The sequence below is a fragment of the Ursus americanus genome, chromosome 24, assembly GCF_024610735.1.
Source record: "Ursus americanus isolate L20-20 chromosome 24, mUrsAme1.1.p, whole genome shotgun sequence".
Lineage (NCBI taxonomy): Eukaryota > Metazoa > Chordata > Mammalia > Carnivora > Ursidae > Ursus > Ursus americanus.
The window spans coordinates 37,836,746-37,850,579 of record NC_142150.1 but is presented as its reverse complement, the minus strand read 5'-3'; the positions used below and the strand labels follow the sequence as shown (position 1 = coordinate 37,850,579).

The 13,834-nt window shown below is 63.5% G+C and overlaps 1 protein-coding gene across 5 annotated transcripts in view; it reads right to left on the bottom strand.

Annotated features, from left to right (window-relative positions):
* MYRF (myelin regulatory factor) overlaps nt 1–13,834 on the bottom strand; it is a 33,256-nt gene that overhangs the window by 9,066 nt on the left and 10,356 nt on the right. For 4 of the 5 annotated variants that reach the window (XM_087854945.1, XM_045786826.2, XM_045786827.2 and 1 more), the window contains exons 2-15: nt 11,860–11,947; nt 11,414–11,674; nt 9,106–9,167; nt 7,898–8,177; nt 6,687–6,937; nt 6,476–6,599; nt 4,575–4,770; nt 3,267–3,343; nt 2,979–3,089; nt 2,506–2,596; nt 1,917–2,117; nt 1,474–1,585; nt 836–945; nt 31–191 (exon numbers count right to left, since the gene is read on the bottom strand). In XM_087854945.1, the coding sequence (XP_087711071.1) occupies nt 31–191; nt 836–945; nt 1,474–1,585; nt 1,917–2,117; nt 2,506–2,596; nt 2,979–3,089; nt 3,267–3,343; nt 4,575–4,770; nt 6,476–6,599; nt 6,687–6,937; nt 7,898–8,177; nt 9,106–9,167; nt 11,414–11,674; nt 11,860–11,947 (2,125 nt within the window). Of the gene's footprint in view, nt 1–30; nt 192–835; nt 946–1,473; nt 1,586–1,916; nt 2,118–2,505; nt 2,597–2,978; nt 3,090–3,266; nt 3,344–4,574; nt 4,771–6,475; nt 6,600–6,686; nt 6,938–7,897; nt 8,178–8,843; nt 9,019–9,105; nt 9,168–11,413; nt 11,675–11,859; nt 11,948–13,834 lie in introns of those variants that run through there. The other variant, XM_087854946.1, reaches the window with a different exon arrangement.

Sequence of the window (13,834 nt, the reverse complement as noted above, 5' to 3'; positions counted from 1 at the left end):
GTCTTGCCCCTGCCTGGCCCACACCCCCACCTGAAGGCGCCCGAGCTGCCCGTGGACTTGAGGCTGTCCAGCCGCCGCAGTTTGGCCAGCTTGTGGCTCCAGCGCTCCAGCTCGTCAATGCGCGTCTCCAGGTTGTCCGTCAACTTGCACAGCTCCTTCACGGCACCCACGTTCTCCATGAAGATGCGCTCCTGCCGCGGGCGATGGGCACCGTCAGCCCCCAGGAGCCCTGGGCTACGGAGAGCAGCAGGGGAGCCCCACGACCCACGGCCACATGCAGGCCCTCCAAGCTTCCCTCCCCAGGCCGGCCCCAGCTCCGCCCCCAACTCCCTGTGCCTGCCTGCGAACAGCACCCCCACCTCTGCACCGCTGCTCCGGCCAGAAAGGCCCTTCCCACCCCTGTCAGAACACCGTCTCTCAGAGGCTCCCAGCCTCTCATCTGAGGAACGTGGTGTCTCACGCTTTGCTCCTTACTATTCAGCCGAGACCAAAACATATAGCTTCATCCTCACCATAAGCCATGTTTGAGCCTTGCCACTGCCACCTGAGAAGGGCTTGGCAGTGACTATCTTTAGCCCCCTTTCTAAGGGGAGGACAATGACCCCCAGTGGGCTTCCTCTCACTGTGGACCACGCAGCCGAGTCCCCAGCTGGCCCTTGAACGCTCACACCCTTCCCTGGGGGGTGGGGAGGGGGCTCTGGACGCTGCATGAGAGAAGACTGGGCTGCCCCCACCCCCTGCACTCAGCGCTCTCAGTCTCGAAGTGGGAGATGAACTCCCTCCAGCTGGCCCACCCCCTGCGTTTGGGCTCCCCCAGTCCTCCCACCCTGCAGACCTTGTTCACCACCAAGAAGTTCTCTATGGTTTTCCCATTGGCAAAGACCACATCTCCAGTGTCCTTCACGGCCTCGGGCAGGATCTCCTTCACTTCCTGGGCGATGACACCTGGGAAGTTGGGTGGGGAAGTGGGGTGGAGAACGCCCACAGCACCATCATGTAAGGAGGCGGCCGGTTTGAGGAGGGTGAAATTCTGGGGGCTAGAGATTTGGGATCCAAGGCGTCCTGCACCAGGGGGCTCCGAGGGACAAGTGTTCAGAAGGTTGCAATTCTGGGGCTCAGGTGTGGGGTTCCCCCGCCTGGGGCAAGGATGGATTCCTGGGAGGAAGGATCCCAGTGGAAGCGGGCAGAGATAAAGGCAGGATTCACCTAAGTAGCCAAGGATCCCCGGACCACAATTCCCGGACTTCCAGTGTCAAGGGGGGACCCACCCGGCACCGGGGAGGCCCGATTTTCCAAGGGCTGAGGGGTGGGGCTTCTAGAGGGCAGGATTCCTTGGGTAGGAGTTCCAGGAGTCAAGGAGAGGGGTTCCTGGGAGTGGGGTTTCCAGCGATCTGGGACGGGGGCGGGGTGACTGAGGACCGAGGTTGTCGGGTTCCCGGGCCCCAGCCCCAGTCCGCGCAGGCGGGTCCCTACCCGTCTCTGGCGCCGTGGCCTCGATGCCCGCCGTGGCTGCAAACTCCGGCTTGTATCTGTAGTGCACCAGCCGCATGCGCGAGATCCTCTTCAGCTGCTCCGTGGTGTCCACCTGCACCGGAACCAGCACCGAGACTGAACCCCTCCCCTCCCGGGCCCATCCGAGGTGAACCCCGGAGCTCAAGAGGGCGGCAGCCCAGGCTCTGCAGCGTGGTGGGGAGACCCGGCAGCACCAGGGTCGAGCGATGCACGAATCTAGGGCCTGCCTCCCTCACCTCCTTCCCCTGCCACCAGGCCCTTCCACCTGGCCCCGCCCCCCCACGAGCCCCGCCCCCACAAGCCATCCGCCCCTCGCGGCCCCACCCGGCCACCCGCGCTTCTCGCGGGTAAGTCAGCTCTCCCCGCCCCACGGTCCCGCCCAGAGCCCAGAGCCCCGCCCCCACCTCCTGCACGTGCTCCTTGGCCCGCAGGTCCGAGGGGTGCATGAGCGAGCCCATGACCTTGACGTTGCCGTGCACCACCAGCGCCTCGTCAGGCCGGTCCGTGTTGATGCCCACACGGCCATGGTGGAAGACCGTGTCGGGCACCTGCGCCCGCTGCCACAGCACGTCGCTGTCACTCTCAAACTGGCCCGGGTTGGAAGCCTAGCACAAGTTGGGGGGAAGGGGTTGGATCAGTCTCAGGGGACGGGGGACCTGCAGTGCCCTGGCCAAAGGGGAAACCCTGCAGCCACCCCTCCAGCTCCAGGCAGGGATCCTCACCCCACCATGCCCAACTTCAACTGTCCCTCCCACTGTGGCCCCTTTCAGTCACTTGTGGGATCTCAGAAGGCTACCCAGGTCTTGTCCACCTCCACCCCTGTGAAGGAGACACTGGCTCAGAGGGTGGGAACTTCCCAAAGCCACCCAGCTAGGGCCTAGCAGGATCAGCACTCTAGCTCCTGACTCCCCAGAACCCCAGTATTTTTCCTGGCTGCTGTTTCTCCCAGCTCTGGGGAGGACTCTTGATCCCTTGGGAGGAGGTAGCCCTCACCCTCACGATGATGCGCTCTGAGATCTGGGCAGCCAGCGTGTAGTTCTGGTTCTGCGCATGGGCCTGGAGGGCCACCACCAGCATGAAGTACCTGGGGCGCACAGGGGTTTAGAGGCACCCAGGGTCCTGCCCCACCTGCCCCTGCCCGCCGGTCCCCCTTCCCATGTCCCATGTACACCCACCAGGCTCCCAGCACCCCCCGCGGCAAGAGGGCACGCACACCTCATCCTACAGAGGAGGAACCCGAGTCTCCACTAGGGGGCAGAAATTCCCCGGGGCCCACAGCTGGGACACCACAGAGCGGCTTATCTAGAAGCCGGGCTTCTGCTCTCTCAACCCTAAACCCAATAGCCTTAGGTGTGAGGCTCAGGTCTCTCTTCTGTAAAATGGGTCCGTGTGCAGCGGGTGCTGTCTTCCTGCCCCTCCTCCTCAGAAATGGAGGGCCCGCCGGGGCTGGGGTCCAGCCTGCTCACCTCTGGTCAGGGTTGGGTTTGCCCTTCTTGCGCATGTTGTTGGCTGTGGTCTCGCTGAAGTGCAGGCGCCCCACAGTCACCTTCGTGACCTGCTCAGGGGGCAGATTGACCCTGCAGAGGAGAGGCAGGGGACTCAGGAGGCAGGGAGGGGCCTCGAAGGGCCAGGGGCACAGTCGGGAATGTGCAGGAGGCAGATATGGTGGGTGCCTGCCTGGCCCCCTCAGCTCCCAAGCCAGCTCCAGGTCCAGCCCTCCCAGGAACCTCCCCCCGCCAGGGTCAGACACTTACGTGACAGGGTTAAAGGGCCGCTTGCTCCGGTCTGACTGTGACTGCTCGATGTTGATGGACTGGTTCAGGGCCTCCAGCTGGGGAGAAGCAGAGGCCGGTGACCCGTCAGGGCCGAGGTCCCTGGCTGGGTCTGCCTCCCTTTAGCCGCTCAGCCCCAGACTGGCCCAGCCAGAGCTCCCCTAGAAGTGGAGGCGTGGCCCTCCCCCTCAATGAGGGCATAGTCACATCACTCTCCCAGCTCCGCATGCACCCACTCACGCATTCCGCGGACACACGGCCCCCACATTCCCACCCACACACACCCCCGCCTCCGCACACATCTCCCAAGCTGACCTCCATAAACACCCACTCCCACCCACACCCACGTCCCCGCGGCCCCTCCGTGAGCAGCAGCTGACCCATGCCGAGGCACCAGGCCCAACTCCCCGCACCGAAGGAAACACACCCAGCCGCGCCACCAGGGAGCTCACAGGCTCCAAATCAACCTCTCTCCCCCAGGGGAAGAGCCTCAGGACAGGTGTCCCCAAGGACCCAGGACTGTAGCAGAGTCAACTCGAAGGCCCCGGAGCAGTTTGCCAGGAGAGGAGGGTTGGAATGGGCATTCTCGGGTGTCCCAGAGCAAGGGAGCTGCCTCTGGAAAGCGGGGGCTGGGGATGGGCACAACTGGTCTGGGGCACAACAAATGGCAGGCCTGGAGGGAAGGGCTGGGTCCCAAAGGCCTCTGTGGGCTAAGCTCAGAAGTCAAGGCTTTGCTGGGAGGGCACCAGGAGCTCTGGAAGAATGACGATTGTCATGTCCACTGGTGTCTCAGGGAAAGCATGAGCTGGCGGCCGGCGTGGAAGTACTGTGGTCACTTAGATGAGGCGGGGGTATGGTCTGGTCCAGGGAGAGGCAGAAGGGAGAAGAGAGGGGAGAGGAACCGGGTGGGCAGTGCTCTAGGGGAACAGCCAGGCCTGGTGCATGATGAGGTGAGGGCAAGTGAACCCCTGGATTTATGGCTTAGGTAACCAGGGCCCTGGAGCCCTACTCCCTGAGTGGGGGGCCCCGGAGGAGGGGAAGGTTGACAGGGGGTTCATTTGGGGATGGTGAACTAAGGCAGCCGACAGAAGGGTCAGGAGAAGGGTGTGGGCTGGGGGTGTAGACTTGGGGTCCCCTGGCAAAGAAGGAATCAGGAAGCACAGCTGAGAAAGGGGCTGAGGAGGCTGACGGTTAGGGTGCAGGAACACTCACTTTGCCTTGGGGTCTTTCCTCTCCCCACACGTTCCTGGCTTTCCTCCCCTCCCCTCCTCGCTGAGCCCCCAAACCTGCCTTCACTCCGTGCAGTTTCAGGTAGAAGCAGTCGAGTGGCTTGAGGCCTTCGGGCGTCTTGACGTACTTGGGCTCGCCCAGCATGCCGATGTACACTGTGACCTGGAAGTGGTTCTTCTTCTGGCACACGAACGCGTCGTCGCCCACCGAGAAGTTGAAGCCCTTGTCGGCGTCCACGCGGTAGGTGAGCATGGGCCTGGGGGCAGGTGAGGGTACTCACCAGAGGCCCCCCCACCAAAGCCAGGCCTGGAATGTCCCTCCCCCATGCCTGCGTTCCAAAGCGATGTCCTATCCGGTACCGCCCAGGATCCTCAGACCACTCATGGGGCTGCCCCCCACTTGTCAGAAATGGAAACAGAGTTCCCGGAAGGATTTGAGCTCAGGTCTGTCAACTCTTCAGCCAATATTCTTTCCTCTACGTGGCTAGGCCAGGTCCAGCCTGGCGATGGGGGAGGCAGGGCAAGACCCCTGAGGCCCACCAGAGGGGAGTGAACGCCTGAGGAGGGGGCTCGACCGCCCCTCATCACACTTGGCTCCTTCCCAGAGTGCTGCCTGAAGCCCCCTCCCTCACAGGAGATGCGGTGAGAGGGGGTGCGTCTGCAGAGCTTCACTGGCCTGACAGCTGGTTGCCATGGAAACGGTGGAACCAGGCGCCGGCTCGGCACTGGCCCAGCCCTGGCCCACTGGCTTGCTCAAGCCCCCAGAGTCGTCATTCCGACTCCTCCATCTGCCCAGGTGGGGAGAGGGGCACTCTGGGCAGTGCAGACTCAGCCACAGTTTACCCATCTGTTGCTTTGGGCAAGGATTCCAAGTATGGATCCTTTGGGGGACCTCCAGGTGGTGGGAAAGGGGGCAACTGTTGGCCCATGTTCACCCAGGTCCCCAGGCACAAGCAATGCCCCTGATGCCCAGGGCCTGCCTGGAGGAAGATGGGCAGAGAATGATTCCAAACTTGAGGGAAGGACTTGGGGGCCTGGCTAACATCTACAGGAAGGCCTGGGGCTCCACCCACCTGCCTGCCCCAGGGGAACACCCAGGAAGTACATGGGCCACACTGGGGGCCTCAGCGGCCAGCTTCCCGGCCCTAGGGCCTGAGATGGCAGGGCTGGCCTGGAAAGCACGGTAGTAAGAGGGGGGGGGGGGTCCTCATCAGGCCATAAGGGTGGGATCCCCAAAGACCTCTCCTCCCATCCTGACAGGGCCTGAAGGGATCCTTTAGCCACTAACAGTAGCTGGAAACCCCGAGCCCCAAGGGCTTCTGGCTAAGAAGCCCACACAGCCTGGGGCGCCCAAGTGAAGCCCACACAGCCTGGGGCGCCCAAGTCCAGGAGGCTATCCTCAGCCACCCTGCCCAGGCCTGGCAGTGTCCAAAGGGAGTCGGTGAGCCACGCTCTCACCCCCACTGGACTTCTGCAGGAGTTAGGGCAGTGGTCCCGGAGTGTCCTGGCCTGGTCCCAGGAAGCTGAATCCACATGGGTGGGTGCTGAGGGAGAGCTAGGAATGCCTGGACAGCCTGTCCTCCCCCACCCCCTCGGCCCTCCCTTCCAGGGAGGGGGCTGCTGGAAGGGCCCTGCCAACACAGCTTCCTGCTACCTTCCTGGAATGCAGAAGGAGTGGGGGAGGAGGAGCCAGAAAACACCCATCCACCCACTTCTCCGGCCTTGGCTCCCACTGGCCCCTCCCTGACAGACACCACCTCCTTAAGGAGGCCTCGGGCGGGCCCACAAGTCGGGAACCCCAAGGGCCTGTCCTGCTTCCGCCCTGAGCCTGCTGCTCTCCTGTAACCCGGGCCCTTGTGGTGCCCAGTGTGCTCTCAGGCCCTGCTCTGGGGCCATGATGCCAGGGCTGGGAAGCCCTGGATGCGGTGGCAGGAGGGGTAGGGTGGCGCCCAGGGCACTCACAGCTCCTTGTAGTTCGCGTCATACAGCGTGGCCCACTTGTTCTGCTGATGCGGTTGCCACTTGATGGACTGGTAGTTGGGGTCCAGGTAGGAGCCACTGAGGCTATCATTGTCCTGCAGGAGACCTGGAGGGAAGACCACGTGGGCTGTGGGCCCCACTCCCCATCCTCAAGGGTTGGCCCCCTGTGAGCTCCAGCAGGCCAGGCACATACCTGGTGAGGGTGCCCCTGGCGGGTGCCAAGGTGGTGTCTGGACCCGGGCGATGCTGAGGGGCAAGGAGCCGGGCCCAGGTGAGAGGGGGCCCTGGGGAGGCCAGGGTGGGGATGGGGCTCGAGCTGGGTGTGTGGGCAGGGTCGTTGCGGTTCCGGGCTCCTGTTTGATCATTCCGTTCAGCATCTGGGCATTGAGGGTGCTGGGAGGTGATTCGGAGTGCTTCCTCTTCTTGGAGGGGTGTGTGGGGAGCCTGGGGGCGACACAGAGTCATGCCATGACTCCAGGGGGCAGAGCCTTCTGCCCTCTTCCTGAGCCCCCTTCCCCTCTTCACTCCGTTTCCACAGGATATGCCCAATCCAGAGGACACCTCCTCCAAAAAGCTGCTGGGCTTTTCCTCCTCAGTGCTCCCCCATCGCTCTGTAATGTCATTCTCTGCTTCTGTCGCTCCTCTCTACCCCCCAGGTCATGGAACCAGGAGGGCAGGAGCCACACCTGACTTGTCTGTGTGTCCCCATCAGGCCAGCCATGGGCCTGGCGCACAGAGTCCCCCAAATCATTTGTGGAATGAACAAGCCGGTCCCTTCCTTGGGGTGTCCTTCTCAGGGCCACTCTTTATCATGGGGGCTCCACGGAGAGCAGCCTCCGAGGCCGGAAACAAGCCCCAGGGAGCACGGGCCACCAAGGCTGGGATGGAGAGTTCCTTGGGGAGGGGGATGTGGAGCCTTGCCTTGAACTAAACCTTTCATGACACCTCGATGTGTCAAACAAACAGATAAAAGGACAATTCCACTGGTTGGAGTCAGAGCGGGAGCTTGGGTCCGTGGCTAGAACTTCCTCCAGAGCCCCGGACAACCTGAGAAGGCTGCAAAGTCACTGGTGTCTGGGGAAAGGCACAGCCTGAGGTTTAAGTGCCGGCTCTGCCCCTTCCTAGTTCCATGACCCAGACAAGCATTTCCTCCCCCTGGGAGCCCCAGTTTACCTATCTGGGCAATGGGGGTGGCCAAGCTCACCAAATAAGGTAGTCCGAAGCACCTGGCCACGGCTATAGGGCTGCTGGGTGGGCACATCCATATACACGTGCTGACCCCCTTCTCCGGGGGGCAGAGCCTTCTGCCCTCCCAGCTCACCCCTGTCCCCACCTCCATCTCCGTCCCGCCTGCTGCTGCTGCCCTGGCCCCCCCGCCCCCGAGCCCACCTGCCCCAGCCTTACTCAGCTCCATGCTGCTGGAGCAGCTGGTGTAGCATCTGGGACTGCTGCGTGTGGTGGAGCTCGCTGGGCACCAGCCCCTGCCCCATGGCAGCATAGGGGGGCATCGGGGGCTCGGCCTTCATGTACAGGTCCCGCTGCAGGACAGGATAGTGAGGTGGCGGGGGCGGGGGCGGCGGGGGGCCTGGAAGGTGGGCCGGAGGTGGAGGCGGGTGCTCTAGGCGGGAGGGCACTCCCACGTGGCACAGGGTCTCGGGGGTTATGGTGCGCAGGAGATGGGGGTCTGCGGGAGAGATGGTGGGGGGTGGGCATCAGAGACCTACATCACTCGTTTCGGGGGCACAGGGTTTCCCGTTTCCCACCTTCTCCTGAGACAAGCCGCGGGGGCTGCCCTCCCACCAACCCCACTTGGGAGGAGGGCTGGACGGCCTGAGGCTGGCCACTAGAGGCCCCAGCAGGGAGACAAGCCCCTGGGGGGGGGGCAGGCAGCTTCCCCCGCCCCCCCCCCCCCGCTGTCCTAAACGGCTCCTTCCCCCCAGGCCTGGCCGCCCAGCTTCTCCAGGGAAGGCGCAGCATCCCAACGTCCTCCCCCAGCCCCGCTCAGGCCTGACCCTCCTCTGGGCTTCAGGAAGGAGTCTCTCAGGGACCCCCAGCACAGTCCTGCGGCGGCCCTCCTCCATCCGGCAGCCCCTCTAGCGGGCTCCCAGGGGCCAGCCCCCCAGCTCCCTTTGTTCCCCAGAAGGCATTCCAGAAATGTTTTTGGTAAGATAAACAGAACTCTTGACCCCTCTCTGGGCTGTGGGGAGACGGCTGCCCGAGATCCTTCTGCTTTTGGCCACCTGGGGGCCCGCTGCCCCCCTGGCACCCCCCACCAGGGGAGGTGGGCCCAGGAGGCCAGCAAGGCCTGTCCTCAGGCTGCACCCACAGCCTTCCCCAGCCGTCCACTTACCACTGAAGGGCGCGTCCATGATGGCGCAGGCGGGCAGGCGGGTGGCATCACGGGCAGGGACACTTGCTCAGAGGCAGGGCCAGGCTCCCCACCCGCCCGTGGGGAAACAATAGCCAGCGCCGGGGAGTATTTGACCAGCGATAATCTGGGCCTGTTGGGCGGCCGCTGGCCCCCTCCCTCCCTCGCTCCCTCCCTCCCGATAAGGCCGCCCCAACCACTTGCCCAAACCCCAGAGGGGGAGGGCGGTGCCCGCTGGACTCACCATTCACCTGCTGGGGGGAGTAGGCCTCGGAGCCCGAGTCTGGGGGAGAATCTGGCAGTGTGCTGCGGGAGCAGGAGGAAAGGTCTGTTGGGGGGCAGCTCTTCTGTGGGGCCGGGGCCTGGAGACCCCAGACATTGCAGGCCCTGAGGTCCTCTCACTCCCCCCCCACCAGGGAAATTTCTCTGTACGAGCCACCTTGGGGTGCCAGGCAGGGCCTGGGGCTGAGTCGTAGGTGGGGGGCCTTGGGCTCCTGCCCAGCATCCCCTCAGACCTACTGGGCACTTGGGGACCAGGAGCCAGTGTCCCTGATGATGGCACAGACCTGGGCCCTGCTCCTCGATTCCCACACCCATTGAAGCGTGCCCACTTTCTAGAAACCCTAGGGGAGAGCTCTTGGGGGCTCTAGGGGGCTGGGCTGCCCCAGCACGGGCAGGGATGGCCTGGGCAGGGAGCCAGCCCACCAGGTCTGGGTGGATTTTTTTCTTGCAGGTTTTGTTTTATCAGCGGTTCAGGCAAAAGAACAAACTCAACCCTGAGAGATCAGCACGTCCTGCGCAAACCCTGCATTCGCCCGGTGAGGGGAGGCTATGGCCAAGCGGGCACCCAGCTCTCTGGCTGTCCTGGTCCCCACATCTGGAGAGATGGCCCACCACTGTGCCCAGGCGGCGGCCTGAGGCAGCCGAGCCCTCGCGGACACAGCCCTGGGCTGATTCCAGAGTCCTCACCGCCCCTGGATGAGCCACACAGCCAGCCCCGCAGGCTGGGTGAGGATGACAGAAAAGGTCACGGCCCGACCCTCTGCAGCTTCAAGGCCCCCGAGGGCTGCCTGGGGCCTCTGCCCTGCGCCCACCATCTCCTGCCTGCTCCCTGTGCAGTGGCCGTTGGGTTTGCTGGTGTGTAAAGGTCCCTCACACCCTCTGGTCCCATCTCCAGCCCGTGGGACCTCGTGTTCTTTCCCCACTACTCCTCGTGTTGCTCATTAGTTCTCGATTTGGTGATTTATTGATTTGTAAGTCCCTCCCCAACTGGCCTGCAGGATCCAGCGTGGGAGGGATGTGTTTGTCTCGCTGGGCGCCTAGAACGGGACCAGGCAGGCACAGGGACAGTGAAGGGCCACTCCGTGTGGTTCTGGGCAAGCCCCTTGTCTCCTTGAGACATGGTCTCGGTGACCATTCGAATCCTGCCGGGGGGCAGCACGGCTTTGCTTGCAGGCCAGCTGGTTCTGGGTTCTCCCAAGAAGGAGCTGGTTACTGGAGAGGCTCCATGAGCAGACGCAGAGCCACAGGGCACAGCAGCAGGCACCCAGCAGGTGCTTCTCCTGGGTTCGTGCTCTTCCCGCAGTCTCTGCCCTTCGGGGTCTGGGCTCAGGGACAGCCTCTTGGCCGGATGTCTGCCTCCCGCAGCAAAAGCTCACCTCTAACGTCCCAGCTAGCCCCCGCGGCCCTCCCCCAGTAAGCCAGGAGCCACCTCCGTGCCCCCCGCACTTGCTCTGGGCTTCCTCCCCTTTATTTCCACAGTCCTGGAGGGGAAAGCATTTTGAGCTCCCTCTACAGCCGCAGATGCTAAGGCCCTGACCGAGGCTGTGGGTTAGCATGCCGGGGCCGGGGGGGGCGGGGGGAGGTCTGCAAATGCTGGAGCTGGAGGTAGAGCCAGGCTGTGTAGATAGGGTCATGCCCCTAGCACTCTATTACTCTTCTAGCCAAAGACAGGGTCCCCTGCTCCTGCCCCACACTGGGGAACCCACAACCTTCTTCGAGCCCCTCTGCTGAACCCAGCAGACCCATGTTCCTGTCTATCCTCGTTAGCACAGGTCTGTGGGCGGCCCTGGAGTCTGGCTGGGCATCCTGTGGTTACGGCCGGGCCCCTGGTGGGGACTCGTCGGAGAGAGGAAAGGGCCTGGGAGGCTAGCATGGGTAGTGGGAGCTTCAGGAAAGGGCTCCCTGTGGCCACTGCAAAGAGCTAGATGCAGGAGTGGATGGGCCTGGGGCAGTAAGGGGACCTGGTGTGACCGGTGTGTGTACACGTGTGTGCATGTGTGTATTAGTGTAGGTACGTAGCCGTGTCCCTAGGCTCATGCCCTCCCATCCCCTCTTTACACAGCTGATGGAGAATTTTTTAGCACTTATGTCAGCCCTCATCGCGCCCCTGCTCAGCATCCTCAGGGGCGGCCCACGGCCTCGGAACAAAGCCATGAGTCCCTCCTCAGCCACCTTACCTACCGGCAGGGCAGCCCTGTCACCACTGCCAGGTGCATGGCCACTGCCCCCACCCCCCACGCCTGCCCCCCCCACTCCCTGCCCTCACTCACCCTGGGGCGTAGGGAGCCTTGGGCTCTGCCTTGATGGGGGGCCCGGAGCCCCCCAGGAAGGGCTTGGGAGCGCAGGCCATAGCATTGTTGTTGCAGTTGAGCGGGGCGCTGTAGCTCGGGGCGGGGAGGGAGCCGTGGCGCCCCGGAGACGGTCCGCCCCCAGGGGGGCTCAGGTGGTGGCCCCCGCTGGAGCCGGGGAGCGCCTGCGGCCCATGCGGATAGGAGGCTGCGCCAGCTGGCGCAGAGATGTCAGGGAAGCAGCTGTGGAGAGAGAAGCTCAGGGCCAGCCCGGACCCCAGCCCCTCCCAGGCCCCCACCTGCAGGGCGGCAGGAGACAGCAGAGGAGTCCACGTGGGGAGAGGTGGGGAGCCACTTGCAGGCTGGGCCGCAGCACACCTTCCAGGTGAGAGGCGGAGGCCAGAGGCCGTGGGGGCGGGGACACTCACAGGTCCGAGGCGTCCTCCTTGCTGATGTACTCCTCCAGGATGCTGGTGTCTATGTTGGAGGGCTCCAGGGCACCGTTGATGTCGTGGCCTGCAGGGGAGGGGCACATGTGAGCCACCCCGAGGCCTCTGGGCCCTGCCCTGTGGCTCTCCCCAGGCCGGGTCCCCCAGAACAGATGCCCCCGGGGCTCCTCCATGTCTGCACATCCATGTCCCCCGGAGATGTCAACTGACGCCCCCGCCCTGCGATGGTGCTTCCATGGCCCGCCAGCCTTCCCCGCAGTCTCTGAGAAGGGGAGGAGCCCAGAGCACAGATCGGGGACATGAGCAAGTTCTTCCTCCTGTCTGTAAAATGGGGTAATCGTTCCAAAGTTTTATGGGGGGCTGTGAGGAGTAAATGAGGTACTTTCCTGAACTGCGTGCCCAGTGGAATGCCCACCACCCTTGAATGCTGGACCCAGACTTGATGACCCTCTCCTGCCTCCTTCCAGACGGCCCAGCTGCTGGGCACCCAGGAACCCGATGCCGGGCTGGGCCGAATCACACAACCTGGGGGGCCCACGTGGGCGGGGGAGCCTCCCGCACCCTGGCCCCAGCTGCAGATGGCGAGGGAATGGGGGCTGGAATCAGAAGTGCCCAGCTCAGCCTATGCATAGCTCATCACCCCCATAAAGGGGGCTGGGGTGCCCAGCGCTGGTATTCCAGAGGAGGAACCGGGCTTGTGGGGGGCTTCACAGCAGGGAATGATGGCCGCCCAAGCTCTGCTCCTCCACCGCCCTCTCCTGGGCCCTCCCTCCTGGCCCCAGCCCCACAAAGGGGAGGGACTCACAGAAAAGGCACCCAGGGCTCTTGGGCATAAGCATGGGAGGAGAGGGGGAGGCGCTGGCCTTTCCCCTCCCAGGGTCACCTTGCAGGGGGGGAGCAGGAGGGCGGGGTGATAAGGGGGCTGACGTAGGAGATGCGTCAGCCCCGATAATGGAGGACGGCCCCACCCACACTGCTGACCTGGGCTGACCAGCCCCACTGAGGCAGGGGGTACCCGTCCCACAGGACCCTGGAGCCGTGAGCCTGGGGTCTCAGCCTCATGCCTTCTCCCAGGTGAGCCCTGGGAACAGCTCAAGAAGATCCAGGAACAAGTTCTGGCTCACCTACTCCTGGCTATGTGACCTTGAGCGGATCACATACCCTCTCTGAGCCTCAGTCTCCTCATTAGTAAAATGGGGACATGAACAGCTAACACTTTACGGGGCTGACTATGAAACAAGTTAAGGTATGTACGGTGCCTGGCATATAATGGGTGCTCAGCAAATGGAGTGGCTGTCCTCACTTCACAGTCCCAGAGCCCTGGGGTCCCTAGGAGCCCCTGGCAAAGGCCCCTCCCTGGCCCCAGCCGGCATTTCAAGAATGCTGAGCCCCGCTTAGGTGATTAATGAGTGGCTAAGCCCTCCTAGGAGTCACGCGCGCTGCCTGGGACAGGCCCTCCTGCTGGCCCCCACCCCTGGATCACCCAGCCGGGAACCAGGGACACCCACCGAGCCCTGCCAGTGTCCGTCCAGAGCCCTGTGTGGCCGGGGCTCGAGAAGCTTCTCAAGCTGGGAATGACTGGTCTGCACATCAAGGTTCTAGGATTCCCATCTACGCTCTGGCCCCCACCCCATCCTTCCGTGTTAGCCGAAGATCCTGTTTATCGAATGCCTACTGTATGCCAGGCACTTTGGGAGCCAAAAGCATTAACAATCACAGGAGTTTATTATATGCCAGGCGTCCCGTGCGTTCTTCACGTCAGTGTGACACTTAATCCTCCCAGTCCAGAGCGGTGATGATGACAAGAGGACAACGATAGTGACGGCCTGCCTACCAGGTCCCGGCACTATTCTCAGGGCTTCACAGGATTATCTCCCAATTATTAGCATCATGCCCTTCATTCAGAGAGGTCAAGTCTCTTGCCCAAAGTAACACAGCAAGGAAGATTCAAATC